Genomic DNA, 20,964 nt, shown 5'->3' on the forward strand with positions numbered 1-20,964 from the left:
CCTTTCAGAAGGGAGAGGGAGGTAAAAAAAAAAAAAAAAAAAGAATAGAGGAATGTTATACAAACACCCATGGCACACTTGAGTCAAAATACATTTGGTGAAGTTCCCTTCAGTGGAGTTTAGTCCGCTAAGGTTAAGCCTGCAGTTAACACTAATCTGTACCCATTGGATTTTGCTCTTATGTGCTGTACTATAATGCAAACATCATGTACAGGCTTGCAGCAAAGCACTGCTTAAAGTTATTGTGGTATTTAACCAGTGGTGAAAAAAAGTACTTAATTGTCATACTTGCGTAAAAGTAAAATACTTCAAATGAAAGAAAATAATAATAAAAGAGGAAGGCCTTCAGCTTTCAGAGTTCCGATGGTCTTTCTATCACTCCTCTGTTCTCAAGTTTTGCGCTGACACTCGTTTTTCTAACTTCTACCCTTTCCTATCAGAAAATAAAACCCATGAGTCTTGTCGTGTGGCGAGTCGATGGTGGAAATGTGCGTTGTTTTGGCAAGATGCGAAGATGTGTGACGTGTTTGGGCAGCTGTTGTGTTGAGGCGAACAAAGCGACTGATTCCAAGCAACATCATTGAACAGAAAGTATTGCACCTCTCATCTCGTTTTCAACCCTTTGTAGTAGCTACACTTCCCCCAGCGCTAACCCTAAGGTCATTTCCAGCAAACCACTGGTTCCTGTGGATCTGTTTAGATCGAGAATAGACCCTCACCCCCCCTCCTCCTCCTCTCTCTCTCTCTCTCTCTCTCTCTCCTATTGGCAGTGGGAAGGGTCTAGAGTTCATAAGCAGGGAAGTTAGAGGCTGACAGAGATGTGTGTTTGTATGAGTATGTGTGCGTGTCCACGTGTGTATTGAGTGTGTGTGTGTGTGTGTGTGTGTGTTGCACAGGGGGCAAATATGGCCAGCACGTTGCACCTTGGGGGGTAGAGTCAGATTACTGGGACCCCTAACGAGGCCCAGGCCCCCTGTGTGTGTTTATGTGAACCAGCAGCCCTACTGACAGACTAGTGGAGTCACAGAAACAACAGGTGTCGCCTAGCCTAAACAGGACACACTGACACGTGTGTGTAGTCATTCAATGTAGCCTAAAGAGGACAGACAAGCAGCCAGATATGTGAAAGTGTGTGTGTGTGTGTGTGTGTGTGTGTTTGTGTAAGCGTCACACACACACACTGTACCAGAACTGTGCTAATAAGGCCCTTAAGTGGAAATAAAGTACCTGCTTCTTTTACAGAAAATCTTTTTCATCAGGAAAACTGGGACCATCGTTGAGTCCAGTACCCTTCTCTGCTACCTAATACAAAAATACTAAATAAATCATGTTAACATAATAAATGCACCTGAAACCTTTTGTGGCAATAAATATAGTAGTGTGTATATAAGTCTTAAGAGAAAACTGTACTGACCGGTCGGTCTCCACCCAGTCTCTAAGACGTATTATTCATTACTGTTATACAGCCATACTCAACTGTTTAAGCAAAGCTCCCTTTTCGTACTGTTAGATCAGAAATAAAAGTTATTATATCTAAAGTCCTTTAACATCGACAGCAGCCTCAGAACCAGACGGTCTGAGAAAAAACAAAATATCATTAAAAACAAAGTAACAAAAAAATAATTAAAACACAAATGTGAGTGCCTTCAGTCTTCGTCTTCGATCGTTTTAGTGATGTTGCGGTTGTTGTTGTTCAGAGGGGGTGTGACCTCGTGGGCTGGCCTTGGGGGTTGAGGTTGAGGGGTTGACGGTCAAAGTGTGGTGTGGGGGTGTTGAAGGCCACGGTGGAGGGGGTTAGGGGGTCTGTGATGCACCCCTCTCAGATCCCTCCATCCATCATAAGTCTGTAGAGAGATAGAAGGGAGAGAGAGAGGGGGAGAGAGAGAGTGAGCGAGAAAAAGATGATCAGTTAACTTCACCAAAACAGTTGGTAAAGAAGCATGTCCCCGCATGGCCTCAGCTAACCTGGTTAGTGGTTGCACACCCACACACACCCACACACACCCACACATACCCACACATACCCACACATACCCACACAGGTTCTGGTAGTAGGTTAGTCTGGGCTCTGACCGGCCCTGTTGTGAGTGTGTGTATCCCCTGTGTGTGTGTGTGTAAGCGTGTGTCGGTGTGTGTATCCTCTGTGTGTGTAAACGTGTGTCGGTGTGTGTATCCCAAGCGTGCATGCCTCTGTGTGTGTGTGTGTGTGTGTCGGTGTGTGTATCCCCTGTGTGTGTGTGTGTGTGTAAGCGTGTGTCGGTATGTGTATCCCAAGTGTGCATGCCTCTGTGTGTGTGTGTGTGTGTGTGTGTGTGTGTGTGTGTGTTGACCCAGAGCAGGGCTTTGATAAGGGCTTTGTCCTGTTGGCTGCTGACCATTAACATATGCTTTGAGAGAGAGAGGGCTTCAGCTGTGGACGGGCTGGAGCGACAGGAATGCCGGCTAACACTTTCTATCTGTCTGTTTGTTACGGGGGGGGGGGGGGGGGGCAGAGAGAGAGAGAGAGGGGAGAGAGGGTTGACACAGAAAGACAGACAGGGCAAGAGAGCGAGAGAGAAGAGGTGGACAGAGGTCTTTGGTTAATTGTTATGTCAGTTGACTTTGACCATAACAATCTCCTCGGACTCCACCACTGCAGGACACTACTGTACCCCCCCCCCCCACACACAGCAATAAAACGCCTGCATATTTCCACACAACACCCCTAGACCACCTGCATTAAGACCTAGTCTGGCGCCTGGGCCAGTGTTTGCCCGAGCTAAATCTCTCTCTAAGGCGAGGGTGCTTCGGCTCTCAAAGCAACAGCCAGCCAGCTGACAATAATTTCACACACTATCAAAACTAAAACACCTCACTGGTTGAAGTGAAACTTTTGATATCACCGATACGACAGAACAGACGACAGTTAACCTACAGTAAGCTATGAAAGTGAACATCACATGATCGTTTACGGCTTCTTTAGAACGCGGATATCAATTTGAATCCACTATTGTTAGGCTGATACAGGTTTTTTTCTCCAGGGTCGTCACAATGCAAACTGCCAGGATGGCTAGTGAACGACCAGTCCATTTCATCATCATAGGCAGTGAAGCCCCAACCAGAGGTAGCAAGTTTATTTTAGCTAGCCAGTTTATTTTAGCTGGGTTAGGGTTAGGACCAACTGGGTTACACTGAGTTGTATTCATTAGTACACACCGTAGCAAAACGTTTTACAACGGAAAAAACGACAAGTGTTTCTTATTGGACAAATTCAAGTAGGTCCATACCCGTTTCGGCCCGTTTGGTTCCTGGTCAGGTCTGGGTTAGGTATGAGGTTCCTGGTCAGGTCTGGGTTAGGTATGAGGTTCCTGGTCAGGTCTGGGTTAAGTATGAGGTTAAAGGTCAGGTTTCAAATCAGCTCACAGGTTAAGTATCCCTGATTAGCCTGTAAGCCGATAGCTACTGCCTGTGGTACAACACAGGACACATTTTCAGCTAGCTCTGCCACTGTCCTCTCTGTCTCTCCATCCTCTCCAATTCCCATCTCTCTTTCACCCTTCTCTGCCTCTCGCTTTCCTCTCTCCCTCTTTCTATCAAATCTGTTTTTACCCTGTAGCCTACCTGTTCTTTGACAAAGGAGGAGGCAGGAGAGAGAGAGAGAGAGAGAGGTTGACCTGAGAAGACCGCTGAAGCCGGACGGAGGAGAAAAAAGGAGGAGAAGGAATTAGCCTCTACTCTTCTCCACCCTTCCTCCTCCTCCTCCTCCCCCCATCCCTCTAGTTGGGGACTTGGGGGTCAATTCCATCCAAGGGGCTCAACTTCAATAGATATCCTGATGAAATGGTGGGATGAGTCTTAATAGTGGTAATGCCATCCATGTCAACACGGTCTCACACCCACTCGTATTATATTATACCTTTTTGAGGTATGCCTAGTCGGAGCGACCAGGCTGCCCATGTGGCTTCTCAACACCTCATGCCCCTGCCTCCCCCTCATCTCCTCTTTTCTCGACTGAAATGGAAAGGGCAATCCTTCCACTTGTAGGGCCCTATAAATTCTGTTTTGCGGAAAACATGGACGGAATCACGGAATCCAGACATAAAAAAATAGTTGTTTTTAACTTAGTAGGGAATCAACTAAATGTATTGAACATATTAGAAAATGCATTAATTTGCCCAAGTTAATCATTAGACATGAACAAAATGCATCGGTGATTTGCATTTTCCTGCAACTTTCTAAAAGGTCATGACCCCGTCTGTTTGTGTCGTGTGCAGCTCTCGTATGTCTAGTCTACACTTTGTGTCGCATTTAGCGATGATGCTAATGATAACCGTCTGCTGGTTGATGGAAAAGCTTTCTCAAAAACCTTCTCAATTAAATGTTAACTACCAAGTAGCCTATGCCTACCTGGCAGAATGATATGATTATATGCATCAATCCAGTGGCCACTTGTTTTGCAAACTCTGCAATCACATGAGCGCTACAGAAACACCGCTATCCAAACAACAGGCTCTGGCTGTTGGCACTTGCATTAAAGGGTAACTACAGCCAAAATTCGAAATAATAATTCTCTTAGATTTTTCCCAGACCTCAAAACTGGTCTCCTGATGTGGTTTAAGCATTATTGTGGACTAAGAAAAACAACATTTTATGTTCTATTAAAAAAGGTGTGATTTTGAGAGCGGAAACCTGAAAACATGGGGAAAAACGGAAACCTGGAAAAACAAAAACGGAATCAGGTAAAAATAAATAACTGCTTTTATGGGGCCCTACACTTGGCCTAAGGCAGTGGTTTTCAAACCTCGCTTTGGGGACCAACAGACATTTCACAATTTTATTGTAGCGCTGAACTAGCTCACCTGATTTACCTAGTCAAGGGCTTTATGATTAGTTGATGATTGAAATCAGGTGTGCTAGCTATGGGATAGATCAAACGCAAGGAACGGCTGAGGGTCCTAGAGGAGAGGCTTGAAAACCACTGGCCTAAGGGTCTGTCCGTGACAGTCAGAGAGAGAGGGAGAAAGAAAGTGTGTTTGTGTGCATGCGAGTACATTCAGAAACCAGCCATGCCCACAAACTCACTACTATAGTAAAACAACAGCCATTCTTAAATCCCACTACTGTCGCTGTACTCTCACCCTCCATGACCCAGTCAGCGTGTGTCAGTGTGCACGTGTGTCAGTGTGCGCGCGTGTCAGTGTGCGCGCGTGTCAGTGTGCGCGCGTGTCAGTGTGCGCGTGTGTCAGTGTGTGTGTAGGATTCGAACCTTCTCAAAACAGCCTAATTCATACTGTTAAAAGTTCTTTTTCAGCTTGATGCCTACTTCTCACTTCAAATGTGGTTTGTTTTTAATTTCAGTGGTTTTTACACCGGAAGGTGTTTTTCTGTTAAAGGTACATTGTACAACATTTCCACATGTAAAGCCAGATTTTAAAAAAAACATTGCAGCCAAAAGTCTGTCATTAAATTTTAAGACCCCTTAAGGTATCAAAAAAAATATAGAAAAAAATGATTGGATGAAACATGGAATTTGGCATTACTGCTATTAGCCAATAGAAACACATTGAATAACAGATTCACTAAATGGAACAACAGATAGTCCCCCCCAAAGAAAATCAAAATGACGTTTTTTCTGAAGTGTCTGTCCTATATCTGAGAGATATAAGAAAGATCAGGAAACTATGTATTTATTTTGTACATGTATTTATCCCCATGTATTTATCCCTTTATTTTAGGCACTAAACTATATATATATATATATATATATATATGACCATTAATTTTTTTAACTGGTACTGGGGACCTTCAGATGAATCTTGTGAGCGTCCTAGGGCAAAACACAATCGGAGAACACCATCGTGTTCTTGAGAGTCTCCGCTTTCAATTGAGTGGTCATAACAGTTTGTAGGCCAAACCGTTTTCGCAAGAAAACAGATTTTTGGGATCTCTCATGGTCTGACAAACACCGCTCGAGCTCTGCCACCTTTCACCACAGATGCGGAAGGGCGATATCGGCAGATGCAGTGGATTGAGACGCAGGCCATGCAAAAAAAACACATATCTCTAGCTTAAACAGACGGATTTCAATGGGGATTTTTGTATTATGTTAATTTGATGTATGCGGGAGCGCAACCATTGTAGGCGAAGGCAGAGTTATGCATCCTATACATTAGTATAATCTGGGTTTGGGGGGGGGGGGGGGCATTAGCCCCTCCTCCCACTCTGTGTGTGTTTTAGGCAGCTAATGGCATTATCAACTAATCACAGGCTTAACACACAGACAGAGAGAGACAGAGACAGAGAGACAGAGAGAGAGAGACAGAGCGAGACAGAGAGAGAGAGAGAGAGAGAGAGAGAGAGAGAGAGACAGAGAGACAGACAGAGACAGAGAGAGAGAGAGAGAGAGAATTTCTGTCTGTAATAAAGTCATTTTGTGGGGGAAAACTCCTTCTGATTGGCTGGGCCTGGCTCCCCAGTGGGTGGGCTTGCTCCCCAGCCCAGTCATGTGAAATCCATAGATTAGGGCCTAATTTATGAATTTCTAATTGACTGATTTTCTTCTATGAACTGTAACTCAGTAAAATCTTTGAAATTGTTACATTTTGCATTTATATTTTTGTTCAGTATAGAGATTCCTTCTTCCCTAAATTCAAATTGATAAGTTCTACATTCACAGAACAATCAAACAAAGGTCTGATGTTAAAGAGTTGGCAGCACAGTACGTCACAGCTTACCACAAGCTAAGGGAGGAAACATAGAATGTAGCCTACTATTTTCTCCATGTAAAATAAGTAACAAAACAATGTAAGTACCTCCAGTCATTTTTAATTGTTTGTTGAATTAGATTCTGAATGTAAACCATTACTTACATTGCTTTGTATATTTCTTTGTTTTATACATTTAGTTTTTCTTAAGTATTACATCTCCTATTGTTTTTGTCGCTGTTCTTTTCACAATTTATCAATACAGTGAGGGAATACTAGTCACACACACACTACAGTACAGAAACACACACACGCAGTACAGAAACACACACACGCAGTACAGAAACACACACACGCAGTACAGAAACACACACACGCAGTACAGAAACACACACATATTATGTTAACGACGATACTATATTCTACTGGCTGACAAGGAACAACCTTTATGGGGAGATAGAATTCCTAACCTTCCCATTCTGATTCTGTTTAGAAGTAGGAACATTCTAATTGATCACAATTCCGCCGTAATGGAACCCAGAGAGTCTCTCAGGAAAACCAGAACAATAACTAGGCTACTCCAGGGGTGAGGTCTCACGGAGGGTTAGGGGTGCTAGTGGGCATCTCTAGGGATGTTAGGAGTCGTTATATCATGTCCACTAGTGGACATTCCAGTTTCATTCTGGGGGGAAAATGACATGACATGTACCTAGAATGTACACACACACACACACACACACACTCGCTGCCAGTTGAGGACCTGTGAGGCGTCTGTTTCTCAAACTAGGCACTAATGTATTTGTCCTCTTGCTCAGTTGTGCACCGGGGCCTCCCACTCCTCTTTCTATTCTGGTTAGAGCCAGTTTGCGCTGTTCTGTGAAGGGAGTAGTACACAGCGTTGTACGAGATCTTCAGTTTCTTGGCAATTTCTGGTATGGAAAAGCCTTCATTTCTCAGAACAAGAATAAACTGACTAGTTTCAGAAGAAAGTTGGTCCTCTGTAGCTCAGCTGGTAGAGCACGGCGCTTGTAACGTCAAGGTAGTGGGTTCGATCCCCGGGACCACCCATACACAAAAATATAAATTGATTTGCATTTTATTGAGGGAAATAAGTATTTGACCCACTCTCAATCAGAAGGATTTCTGGCTCCCAGGTGTCTTTTATACAGGTAACGAGCTGAGATTAGGAGCACACTCTTAAAGTGAGTGCTCCTAATCTCAGCTTGTTACCTGTATAAAAGACACCTGTCCACAGAAGCAATCAATCAATCAGATTCCAAACTCTCCACCATGGCCAAGACCAAAGAGCTCTCCACGGATGTCAGGGACAAGATTGTAGACCTACACAAGGCTGGAATGGGCTACAAGACCATCGCCAAGCATCTTGGTGAGAAGGTGACAACAGTTGGTGCGATTATTCGCAAATGGAAGAAACTTTTACTGTCAATCGCCCTCAACCTGGGGCTCCATGCAAGATCTCACCTCGTGGAGTTGCTATGATCATGAGAACGGTGAGGAATCAGCCCAGAACTACACGGGATGATCTTGTCAATGATCTCAAGGCAGCTGGGACCATAGTCACCAAGAAAACAATTGGTAACACACTACGCTGTGAAGGACCGAAATCCTGCAGCGCCCGCAAGGTCCCCCTGCTCAAGAAAGCACATATACAGGGCCATCTGAAGTTTGCCAATGAACATCTGAATGATTCAGAGGAGAACTGGGTGAAAGTGTTGTGGTCAGATGAGACCAAAATCGAGCTCTTTGGCATCAACTCAACTCGCCGTGTTTGGAGGAGGAGGAATGCTGCCTATGACACCAAGAACACCATCCCCACCGTCAAACATGGAGGTAAAAACATTATGCTTTGGGGGTGTTTTTCTGCTAAGGGGACAGGACAACTTCACCGCATCAAAGGGACGATGGACGGGGCCATGTACCGTCAAATCTTGGGTGAGAACCTCCTTCCCTCAGCCAGGGCATTGAAAATGGGTCGTGGATGGGTATTCCAGCATGACAATGACCCAAAACACACGGCCAAGGCAACAAAGGAGTGGCTCAAGAAGAAGCACATTAAGGTCCTGGAGTGGCCTAGCCAGTCTCCAGACCTTAATCCCATAGAAAATCTGTGGAGGGAGTTGAAGGTTCGAGTTTCCAAACTTCAGCCTCGAAACCTTAATGACTTGGAGAAGATCTGCAAAGAGGAGTGGTACAAAATCCCTCCTGAGATGTGTGCAAGCCTGGTGGCCAACTACAAGAAACGTCTGACCTCTGTGATTGCCAACAAGGGTTTTGCCACCAAGTACTAAGTCATGTTTTGCAGAGGGGTCAAATACTTATTTCCCTCATTAAAATGCAAATCAATTTATAACATTTTTGATATGCGTTTTTCTGGATATTCTGTCTCTCACTGTTCAAATAAACCTACCATTAAAATTATAGACTGATCATGTCTTTGTCAGTGGGCAAACGTACAAAATCAGCAGGGGATCAAATACTTTTTTCCCCTCACTGTCTATATTATATATATCATCTGTATATATATATATATATATATATATATATATATATATATATATATATATATCATCACACCACCACCACGCTTGTTCTTACTATGGAATGCAGTGTTTGGTTTTCGCCAGGCATTACTGGAACCATGTCGTCCAAAAAGCTATACTTTTGAATAATCTGTTCATAGAATGCTCTTCCAAGAGTCTTGATGATCATCCAGGTGCTTTTTGGCAAACTTGAGTCACCTTTTTGGACGAGATGGTTCCCATTATGCCTGGCGAAAACCAAACACTGCATTCCATAGTAAGAACATCATACCAAAGGTCAAGCATGGTGGTGGTGGTGTGATGGTTTGGGGATGCTTTGCTGCCTCAGGACCTGGACGACTTGCCTTAATAGAAGGAACCATGAATTCTGCTCTGTATCAGATAATTCTACAGGAGAATGTCAGACCATCCGTCTGTGAGCTGAAGCTGAAGCGCAGCTGGGTCATGCAGCAAGACAATGATCCAAAACACACAATCAAGTCTACATGGAAATTGCTAAAAAGCAACAAATTGGAAGTTTTGGAATGGCCTAGTCAAAGTCCAGACCTAATCCCAATTAAGATGTTGTGGCAGGACTTGAAACGAGCAGTTCATGCTTGAAAGCCCACACGTCACTGAGTTAAAGCAGTTCTGCATGGAAGAGTGAGCCAAAATTCCTCCACAGCGACGCGAGAGACTGATCAACAACTACAGGAAGCATTTGGTTGGAGTCATTGCAGCTAAAGGTGGCACAACCAGTTAGAGTGTAAGGGGGCAATTACTTTTTCACACAGAGGAATTGGGTGTTGCATAACTTTGTTTATGAAATAAATGAAATAAAAATGTAATTGTTGTGTTATTTGTTCACTTATGTTCCCTTTATCTAATATTAGGTTTTGGTTGAAGATCTGATAACAATCAGTATCACAAATATGCAAAAGTAGAGAAAATTAGAAAGGGGGCAAATACTTTTTCATAGCACTGTATATATATATATATATATTATATTATGCGTGGGAATACTTTGGAACGGATTTTCTAAATCTAAATCCCTTGGAGCTGATCTGCTGGTGTTTTATTCAGTCTTTTATGTCCAACAATACAAAATATAAGCTTTGGAGTTTAGGGGATTTTTTCCACTCAAGGCACATGGTAACCCAAGAATTTGATTACTCAACCAATTTCGTATTAGTCACCTCACATCCTCCTCCTATCTGAATGTGGGAGAACGTTTACTATTAATACTCCATCATCCTAAAGCAGGGTGGCCCACGGGTGATTTCATTTGCCCCCCCCCAAGTTGTTTTTTTATATTGTTGGACATAAGACTGTAAAAACACCAGGAAATCAGCTCCAAATGATTTTAATTTGGAAAAAAATCTGTTCCCAAGTATTCCCACGCATAATAGAGAGACACGTGACCGTATACAAAATGTAAGCAAGGTTCGAAATGATTATGTTTTAGTCAAATATTATATCAGTTTGGGCTTCTTGTGGTCAATTTGCAGTCTACAAATGAATTGTAATTATGTTCCGGCCCACAGACTATACGTTCAAGAAAATAAATCGGCCCGCGGCTGAATCTAGTTGATGATCCCTGTCCTAGAGAATGAGAAAACATTCAGGCCTACCACAGTACACACACCCCACACAGACACACTCACACACACACCACACAGACACACCACACTTTACAACAGTAAACAGCTAGCTAGCCTGTTAGTCACTAGGCTAATATATTCCTAGTAGCCTACATGGGAAAATACCCTGGCTTTGACTCAGAGACAGGAGGTGTTTACCTATGAGTAACAAAGGACACACTAACATACAAGTCTATATAGGCCTAATGAAAGTCCACAGGAAGAGGCATTGCCATAGAAATGGCTGATAACACTACCTGAAGCAGTTACTGTAACAGCAGTATTAGTATGGAAGTCTTCTATCGTCTTATACCATGGCATTGTTGAATACTCTTTTCTGATTGGCGTTCTAGAGCATGCATTATTTCCCTGTAACTCATGGTAAATGTTTTGTTCGAGCTGCTTTTGAAAGCAAAAGTCGAATTGAAAACAGTATTGGCATTGTTGAATTTGATTTTCATAATAGCAAGCTAGGACTGATGGTTTGGTTAGCTAAACTAGCAAGTCTGTTTGGTTACCACAGCAACTACTGCAGCTATCTTGTAAACTTTCAAGCTACTTCAGTGGATGTTGAACACATTTCTACTGGCAGATGTGTTAAATTATATCCATGGTATGAAAGGGATAATCAACTCAAGGCTCTATGAGTTCTCTGGGAAATAATGCAAATCGGTGGAAGGTCAGTTCCACTCATATAGCACGTTATGGAACACACCTTCCACGTTGTTCATTATTTTCCATAGAACGCATAGCCCCTCGTTGATTACCCCTTACATATTCATTTGAAACGTATTATCCAGCAACTTATTATACAGCAATAAGCCAATTAATGAAAGAGGTATAACCTAAAGCCTACTAAAACATTCATATTGATTTGACCTAACATCTTGAGATTATATTAACATCTGTGTGTATGTATATCAGAGTGTGAGAGAGTTCAGGTTCAACACCAAACACGCTCACACACACGCTGACACACACACACGAAAGGGGATCCAGTTGCCTGTGCAGCTTCCTGCTTTAGGGCCAGTGCACATTCTGTGTCTCAAATGGCACCCTATTCCCTATACAGGGCTCTGGTCAAAAGTAGTGCACTACATTAGGGAATAGGGTGCAATTTGGGATGAAGCATACACATGCCTACTGCTAGACCCAGCTGATAAATAACTGTCAGTCTGAAAATAAAGCAGTAAATATAGATGATGTGAAATAGGATGAGCTAGCCAACACGCTCACCAGCCGCTAGCCAACACCCTCACCAGCCGCTAGCCAACACCCTCACCAGCCGCTAGCCAACACCCTCACCAGCCGCTAGCCAACACCCTCACCAGCCGCTAGCCAACACCCTCACCAGCCGCTAGCCAACACGCTCACCAGCCGCTAGCCAACACCCTCACCAGCCGCTAGCCAACACCCTCACCAGCCGCTAGCCAACACCCTCACCAGCCGCTAGCCAACACCCTCACCAGCCGCTAGCCAACACCCTCACCAGCCGCTAGCCCACACCCTCACCAGCCGCTAGCCAACACGCTCACCAGCCGCTAGCCAACACCCTCACCAGCCGCTAGCCAACACCCTCACCAGGAGCTAGCCAACACCCTCACCAGCCGCTAGCCAACACCCTCACCAGCCGCTAGCCAACACCCTCACCAGCCGCTAGCCAACACCCTCACCAGCCGCTAGCCAACACCCTCACCAGCCGCTAGCCAACACCCTCACCAGCCGCTAGCCAACACCCTCACCAGCCGCTAGCCAACACCCTCACCAGCCGCTAGCCAACACCCTCACCAGGAGCTAGCCAACACCCTCACCAGCCGCTAGCCAACACCCTCACCAGCCGCTAGCCAACACCCTCACCAGGAGCTAGCCAACACCCTCACCAGCCGCTAGCCAACACCCTCACCAGCCGCTAGCCAACACCCTCACCAGGAGCTAGCCAACACCCTCACCAGCCGCTAGCCAACACTCTCACCAGCCGCTAGCCAACACCCTCACCAGCCGCTAGCCAACACCCTCACCAGGAGCTAGCCAACACCCTCACCAGCCGCTAGCCAACACCCTCACCAGCCGCTAGCCAACACCCTCACCAGCCGCTAGCCAACACCCTCACCAGCCGCTAGCCAACACCCTCACCAGCCGCTAGCCAACACCCTCACCAGCCGCTAGCCAACACCCTCACCAGCCGCTAGCCAACACCCTCACCAGCCGCTAGCCAACACCCTCACCAGCCGCTAGCCAACACGCTCACCAGCCGCTAGCCAACACCCTCACCAGCCGCTAGCCAACACCCTCACCAGCCGCTAGCCAACACCCTCACCAGCCGCTAGCCAACACCCTCACCAGCCGCTAGCCAACACCCTCACCAGCCGCTAGCCAACACTCTCACCAGCCGCTAGCCAACACCCTCACCAGCCGCTAGCCAACACCCTCACCAGCCGCTAGCCAACACCCTCACCAGCCGCTAGCCAACACCCTCACCAGCCGCTAGCCAACACCCTCACCAGCCGCTAGCCAACACCCTCACCAGCCGCTAGCCAACACCCTCACCAGCCGCTAGCCAACACCCTCACCAGCCACTAGCCAACACCCTCACCAGCCGCTAGCCAACACCCTCACCAGCCGCTAGCCAACACCCTCACCAGCCGCTAGCCAACACCCTCACCAGCCGCTAGCCAACACCCTCACCAGCCGCTAGCCAACACCCTCACCAGCCGCTAGCCAACACCCTCACCAGCCGCTAGCCAACACCCTCACCAGCCGCTAGCCAACACCCTCACCAGCCGCTAGCCAACACCCTCACCAGCCGCTAGCCAACACCCTCTACTACAGGACCTTAACTCAGCTCCAAGCAGCTCCAAGACCAGTACAACTAGTAGGCTCACACTGTCACACTATGAAGGGGGCCTTTGGATGTTAATAATAATATGCCATTTAGCAGACGCTTTTATCCAAAGCGACTTACAGTCATGCGTGCATACATATTTTTTATTTTTTTGTGTATGGGTGGTCCCGGGGATCGAACCCACTACCTTGGCGTTACAAGCGCCGTGCTCTACCAGCTGAGCTACAGAGGACCAGGATGTGGGACAGGAAAGGGTGCTGCTAGCTAGCGAACACTCTCTACCCAAAGTAAAAAGGTTTTGCTACAGCATGTCATAATGAACAGGTCCCAGTAGCCCACTACCCTGTTTCAGAAGGTGTTCCTCTGGAGGAACAAAAGGAAAAGGGTGCTGAAAGGGGCCTGGTTGGCTGCTGAGGGCAGGTCACAGGAAGTGTATTCCTGTGTGATGATGATGCGTTTCCTGTGGCTCTGTTCTATTGCTGTGGTGCCCCGACACGCTGGTCCAATTAGAGCACATCAAAGACCCTCCGCATGACTCCACACACACACACATTAGTATGACAGTGGAAACACTTCAAACAGTGACAACAAGCTTTATCGGAGAAGAGTGTTGGTTTTTCTACGGAAAACCACACACACCCACAAAACACACACAGTGTTGGTTTTCCAATGGAACGAAACTAAGAAATGACCTCGCTAAGGGGGGCAGCAAGGAGTCAACGCAACGAACACAAACACACACTCTCTCTGGTGGAAACACACACACACACACAGGGGCAAGTGCAGGTCAAGGTTTCTCCATATTACATGGTACCGTTTGACCCACTTTGGCCAGGACCTGGATCAATGAAGTGTATGTAGTACAGTAGGTGAGATTCCCTCTCTTCTCATCATGATTACCTTTTACACTGCAGGGCATGCCGACAACTGGAGGGCCAGCGCACACACACAGACTGCACAGTCACAGACTAGGGTTAGGCGGTATCCAGATTCTCATATCGTCCTTCTCTTATCCTGGGATTTACGGTATTACCCGCTTAGTATAAGCCCATTAGGTGTCTATTATCAGAATGCTAACAAAATTAGCATTTCCATGGAGGCTGCTAGATAAATATGCTAACGAGCGCAAACAAAAAAAAAAGAAACAAATTGCAAAGACAGGCAGTCCAGCTCATAAAGTTATACGTATTTAGGTAGGAGCTACCGAATGTCATTTTTGGTGAGTTTGGACATTTACAAGCGAATGTGAACGAGATACATTGGTGCAAATGAACAGTACTGGCTCTAGGGCATCATTCAAGCTGTGTCTGTGTGGAGTCTGGAGTCGCTAGGGCAACGGGCCTGCCTGCTCTGCTCAGAGAACATGGGGGAGGAGCAGACAGGCTGAGAACTGAGAGGAGAAAAAAATGCTAGGAAATCAAAAGATAGCAGTGGCAGCTGTACAGATAACGCATCCAAAAGAGCTGTGACTTCTCAAACACGGCAAAAAGCCAACACATTATGACGCCTCCGTCACCTCATTAAGTCAGCCACTTACTTAGATAACGTTTAACTTGCTAGTTAATGCAGAATTATTTGTTTTCAGGCAGGAAAAAAATATACAACGAATAAGAAATAGCTTGCTGCGTTTTGTAAACACAGATCTAAAATGCTTCTTATTGTAATTTCTGCTCGGCATCAGACTAATGTTGCGCTTCAGTTGCACTTCTCCACTGCATTCTATCAGCAGACAGCTCTGACTGGTGTATAGCTGCTTTTCTCTGGTACGTTTCTCAGTGTAGCCTACGTTTCTCTGGTAAAATGCTAGATTAACTTTAAGAAAAACATGATGAAATGTAGCTACAATCTATAATAAACAGAAATATGATGGCCATGCATAGTTTAAGGCACTGCATCTCAGTGCTAGAGGCGTCACTACAGACCCTGGTTCGATCCCGGGCTGTATCACAACCGGCCGTGAACGGGAGTCCCGTAGGGCGGCGCACAATTGGCCCAGCGTCGTCCGGGTTTGTCCGGGGTAGGCAATCAATGTAAATAAGAATTTGTACTTAACTGCCTTAACTGCCTAGTTAAATAAAGGTTAAATAAAACAAATTAAAAACAGTTTTTGCAAAACATACCTTGCTTTTTCATTGTAAGCTCATTTAGCCTACTTGAGTGGCTGCCAGCCAAATAGCGTTGCACTTCTGTTGTCATCTGATGAAAATGAAGCTGTTTTCTGCCGAATGTGTTGCACTAATGTATTTTCTGTGAAGAAAAACTATTGTTGCATGCCCCTGATCATTCTATGGAAGCAAAAAAACACTTCACTTTCAATATAAAACATGACCCCTGTCAATACACAGCTGGACTCCCGCTTTCTCCAGCTGTGCTATTTACAAACAAACACGTGACTGGCTCAACTGTTCTGGGGAACTACGGACAGCTTCATAATGTTAAATAATGTGACAGGTGAAATGAAGAACTCGATCTTCTTTATCTCCTAACATATTGCACAAGTTGACAGAAGGTATTTACTTAAAAAGTAGCTACAAATATTAAAATGTATAGAAATTGTTTAAACGGTATTGAAAAACCATCCTGTGGCTATTTCCAAATACCCCGGTATACGGTATATTACGGTGTACCGCCCAAAGCCTATCACAGACGTATGAGCAATACGCTTTTGTATACACACACACACTTACTCACCGCACCCCCCCTCCACACACACACAATCCCTCTGTCACTCACCCTTGGACGTGGCAGTCATCCCGTCTGACTTGATGAAGTCTATACAGCCGTAGGCTCCGTTGTCCTCCGCTACTGGCACAGTCACGTTACTGGCTTGGGGGGCGTTGGGGGTCGCCCCGGTACCATGCCCGGTGCCCCCCTGCTGCTGGGGTATGGGTAGAGGGTTAGAGTCCCGGTCCTCTCTCAGCTCCAGGGCGATGTAGTTGAGTCCATTCTGATACCCTACAGACATGTTCCTGCACATCCGACCTCCAGGAGGACACCCAGATGAGGCAGAGGCCATGCCCAGATCAGAAGGCCCTGGCCGGGCATGGAGGCCGGCCGAGTCCCCCGCTACCCCCTCAACACACATCCACACACTGTCAAAGGAGCCAGAGCCGGTCCACTTGGAGCTCTCAGCCAGAGGAGCTACGTTGAGGGCTGAGGGGTTGGCTGAGTCCGAGGAGGGGTTGGTGCTGGAGCTTGTGGTTCCGCCTCCTCCGGAGGTGGAGGATGAGGAAAAGGTTTCGGAGCTGTGTCTGCGTCGCCCCTGGGGGTCCGCGCGTACCACCTTGATGGGCTCAGGCTGGGGGCTGGAGGAGGGAGGGGAGGCAGAGTTGGGGGGTAAGGTGGGGGGGTAGCGGCCCTCCATCAAACACAGATGCTGCAGCATGGCCGTGGGGCTACTCCGTAACCCCCGCGACTCCTCACCCCTGCTGAGGTTAAAGGTCATATCTGTGTAGTCATCTGTCCCCGTCCGCCATCGAGCTCCAGAAGAACCAGGGGCCCCACTCACGGAGGCCCCAGTGGCAAGAGGTCGGATGTAGCTGGGTGGGTTCCAGGGAGCCACCAGAGAGGGTCTGGGAGACTTGTTCTTAGCCAGGCGACCTCCATCATCAACCCCACTACCACCACCTCCAACCCCCACCTCTACACTCATATAGTCCTGGTTCTGAGGATGGGGGTGGGGAGGGGAGCGGCGCTGCTCAGCAGAGCCCACCGAGGATGAACCATCCTGGGCAGAGAGAGGATAGGACGTGGGGGGTCTGTAGCAGCCCCCAAACTCGATGTTGATGTACTCTCCAGGGCTGGAGAGTACCTCGTCGGCGGCCGGCTCGCTGACCCTCAGAGACCCATGGAAGCTGCGGCGCCCTAGGGGGAGGCGGTTGGGCCGGACCGGGGTCGTCCGTCGGTCACCGTTAGCCGCTTGGTGGTGCACCCCGTAGGGAGGGGGCGGGTAGGCGTGAGGCGGGATGTGATGGGTGTCTGACCCCCCACTACCAACACCCCTCGTCGTCACGCCCCTCTCGGCGACGTTGCCGGTAGCGATCTGGGAGTAGACTGGTTTCGCCGGGGAGCTCATAGGCACATACTCATCATGTTCCCTCTGTTCTCTCTCTCTTGCAGCGGGGGCCTTGTAGGAGCGAGGCAGGGAGAAGTAGGGGCTGTATGATTTAGGGTCTCTCCCTTCAGGGGTGCTCAGTGCATAGTATCCCCCCTCGTTGGAGAGCTTCCGTCCCCCTGCCGCGTCCCCTCCACCTCCTCCTCTGCTGTAAGACATGTCCATGTATTCTCCATTCTCAGGACGCTCCACTATACTACCAGAACTACTGACACTAACTCCACCCAGACCCATGTTACTGCTACTGCTGTGGGGGCTGGGGGAGGCCTGGACTGGGGAAGAGGAGCTCCGCCCCCCTGGTAGCATCATCATGTAGCCGCTGGGGTCTGTGGGCTGTTGGGGCGAACGTGGGGCTAGGGCTGAGCTGGGGGCTTGGGGAGAGTGGGAGGGTTGGTGATGGTGGTGGTGGTGAGAGGGGGAGCTGGCTTGCATAGGCATGTAGTCCGGGGCGTCACAGGGTGAGGCTGCCACCCCACACAACATGGGCATGTAGCCGCTGTCCTCCTTGGCCGAGGAGGAGGAGGGAGGAGGGGGTCGGCCCTGGCTGTGCTCGGAGCAGGAGCTGTAGTCAGAGCGGAGGGAGGAAGAAGAGGAGGAAGGCTGGGTGATGCTGTCGGTACGGCCCAGAGACAGGGCCTCTCTCACGGACACCGACTCGTCCAGCGAGAAGGTGGTCTGGGTCATCTTCTGGTACACGGTCACGCCACTGCTGCCGCTGGTAACACCACCCTGACCCCCGGGCCGCGTGAACGAGTGGGTCTGCCTCCTCAGGGACCGGTCGTCATCCGTCGACGTGCTCTCGTCCCGGTGGGGGGTCTCCACGCTACCAGAACTACTCCCTCCCCCGCCACCCGCACCAAACACCTCGCGGTGCCAGCCCATGACCATGTAGTCGCTCATGCTGTTCTCCTCTCTGATAGGTGGGGTGTTGCCCAGGGAATCAGGCGTGTTGCTCCGGACCCGGAAGTAGCGGAAGTCCCCAGGGCTTGAGCCGTACTCGTCTGAGGAGTTGAAGCCTCCGTCGGAGGGGGAACCGCAGATTGACGCGGAGGAGGGCCGGGTGAGGGTATCGGAGACCGAGCCGTGCCCGCTGCTGCTGGACACGCTGACGGGGGAGGTGGTGGAGGGGAAGTGGGAGACGGGGAGTGAGGCGGAGCGGGCGTGGTAGGTGGAGCCTGGTAGCGCCCTGGCGTAGCGCCCTACTCCCCCGGTGCTCCCGGTGTTCCCCGCCCCTACCCCGCCCTCCTGGCGCCCCAGGTGGATCCGGGCGGTGTTCAGGTGGATCAGGCTGCCAGTAACGGAGCGGAACGGCCGGTTCATCGTCCCCTCACCCTCGCTCGATGTTCGGAAGCGATAGCCGCTGGCGCCAGAGCTCTTACTTGATGGCGGCGTCCCAACCACCGACTCGGTCCTGGAGCGGCGCTGGAGACCTGTTTGGCTCGGAGGCAGGTTGCCTAGGTGACGGCGGGTGGTGATGAAAGCAATGGGGTTGGAGCCAGACGATTGGCTCTTGCTCCTGGGGCGGATCTCGGTGAAGGCCTTCAGAGCCTTCATGGTCTCCAGAATGGTCTCGTGCATGTTCTGTGCCACTACAGAGTCATCTACCTGCATCCATATCTCCCCAGGGCCTATAGAGGATGACCGACCCACCTCCATGAAGAAGAAGCTTTCTGAGTGTCCACAGCGTCTGATGTTCATCAGCTGAAGGTTGACACATGGCGTCTCACAGTTTAGTTTGACCAGGTGGATAGTTTTAGTAGAGAGGCATAAACGATACACACCTGTGAGGTTCTTGGTCTGACCCAGCCCTTTGGGTTTCACGTTCACCTGCCACACCTCTTTGAAAACCGTACCTGGTGTGACGGTACCGTAGCCATCATCCAACTCATCAGAGTCTAGATGACCCTTTTTCCCCTCACTCATCAGTTCACTCAGGGCAACGTACCAGTCGTCTTGTTCCTGCTCATTTTCAGCCACAATCGCAAAGTATTCATCCTTAGTGTAGAGGGCTATGAGGTGTTTGTTTTTGGAATCTGCTCTTTTGTTGACAGTGAAGCACTGATACAGATAGATCACCCTTTTCGGGGGAGAAGGGGCGGCCGTACCGGTTGCGGCGGCTGCAGCAGCAGACCGCAGGCTACTACGGAATTTTTTCTCGCTGTCATAGTACTCCAACCGGCTGAGGCCTAGGTGGCTGGCCGCCCTCAGCACGAAAAACCTTTTGTGGCCGTGTTTCTGTTTCCGCAGATAGCCACACTTCTGAATGTCGTCCACGACACCTTCTGAGGTAGCCACGCTAACATTAGCATTCACGGCGAGTTGTATCGCGGCCGACGCTGCGTTTACCGACGCGGCGAGTGTGTGGTGGCTAGCAGCAGGGTCCTGTTGTAACAGGTTCAAAGACGACGACGAAGCTTTCCTTACCGGGGACTCCGTTATGTTTTCACCGGAGAGATGATGCTGTGGTTGCTGCGTCGCCGCCTGGTAGTGGTGCGACAGCGGGTGTTGTTGTTCTTTGGGCAGCGAGCTCTGGGGGTAGTGATGTTGTCTGGAGGGTGGAAAGTGCTGCTGATGGACACGAGCTCCGCTGGCTCCGACGCCACCGATATTCAATAATAGGGAAGGGGGTTCCCCGACCGAGGTGTCGTTGCTGTTGGCCGCCGCCGCCGCTGGTTTCGTCCCGATGACCCTCTGTTGCGTCTCCACTAACAACATAGCGGCTTTGCTTTCTTGGTAATTCGTGAAATTTGCCATTTAGAGAACACAACCAAAGGTCACTTTATTTACCTAAGCCGTGATGTGGACCTAGACCCCATTCTTGTTTTGGAGACGGGCTCCGGCTGGAGCTGCTGTGGCTACACGGCGCGATGGTTAGCTACAATACATGCCGAAATGTATGTTGGTTCCGTTTGAAAACGGCCCGTCCTCCAGGCCTCTTCGTGACAAACAGGTATCCAATATGCGCTTTTAGAAAAGGAAGCACACCCTGTGAAACATCTCCACGTTCACCCCAGTTTCTATAATCGTTAGCACCCAAGCTAGCGATCAGTCCCCTTCTCACTCTCTGTACACAACTCTACCGAGCAGAGCACAAACAACACGTGACCCGTGCGTACCCATAAGCAGGAGGAACAATGAGCGAGTC

The 20,964-nt window shown here is 48.5% G+C and overlaps 1 protein-coding gene across 1 annotated transcript; it reads right to left on the minus strand.

The window, feature by feature from the left end:
- Nucleotides 1-1,647: 1,647 nt before the first annotated feature.
- On the minus strand, nucleotides 1,648-20,864 carry LOC311113237 (insulin receptor substrate 2-B-like). The gene is made up of 2 exons (XM_084156443.1): nucleotides 16,439-20,864; nucleotides 1,648-1,844 (listed from the first exon to the last, which is right to left on the minus strand). The coding sequence occupies exons 1-2, from the start codon at nucleotides 20,571-20,573 to the stop codon at nucleotides 1,837-1,839; spliced, it is 4,143 nt and encodes a 1,380-aa protein (XP_084012569.1). The 5' UTR covers nucleotides 20,574-20,864; the 3' UTR covers nucleotides 1,648-1,836.
- Nucleotides 20,865-20,964: the final 100 nt, after the last annotated feature.

Source organism: Coregonus lavaretus, assembly GCF_964263955.1.
Source record: "Coregonus lavaretus genome assembly, chromosome: 39".
NCBI classification, from domain to species: domain Eukaryota; kingdom Metazoa; phylum Chordata; class Actinopteri; order Salmoniformes; family Salmonidae; genus Coregonus; species Coregonus lavaretus.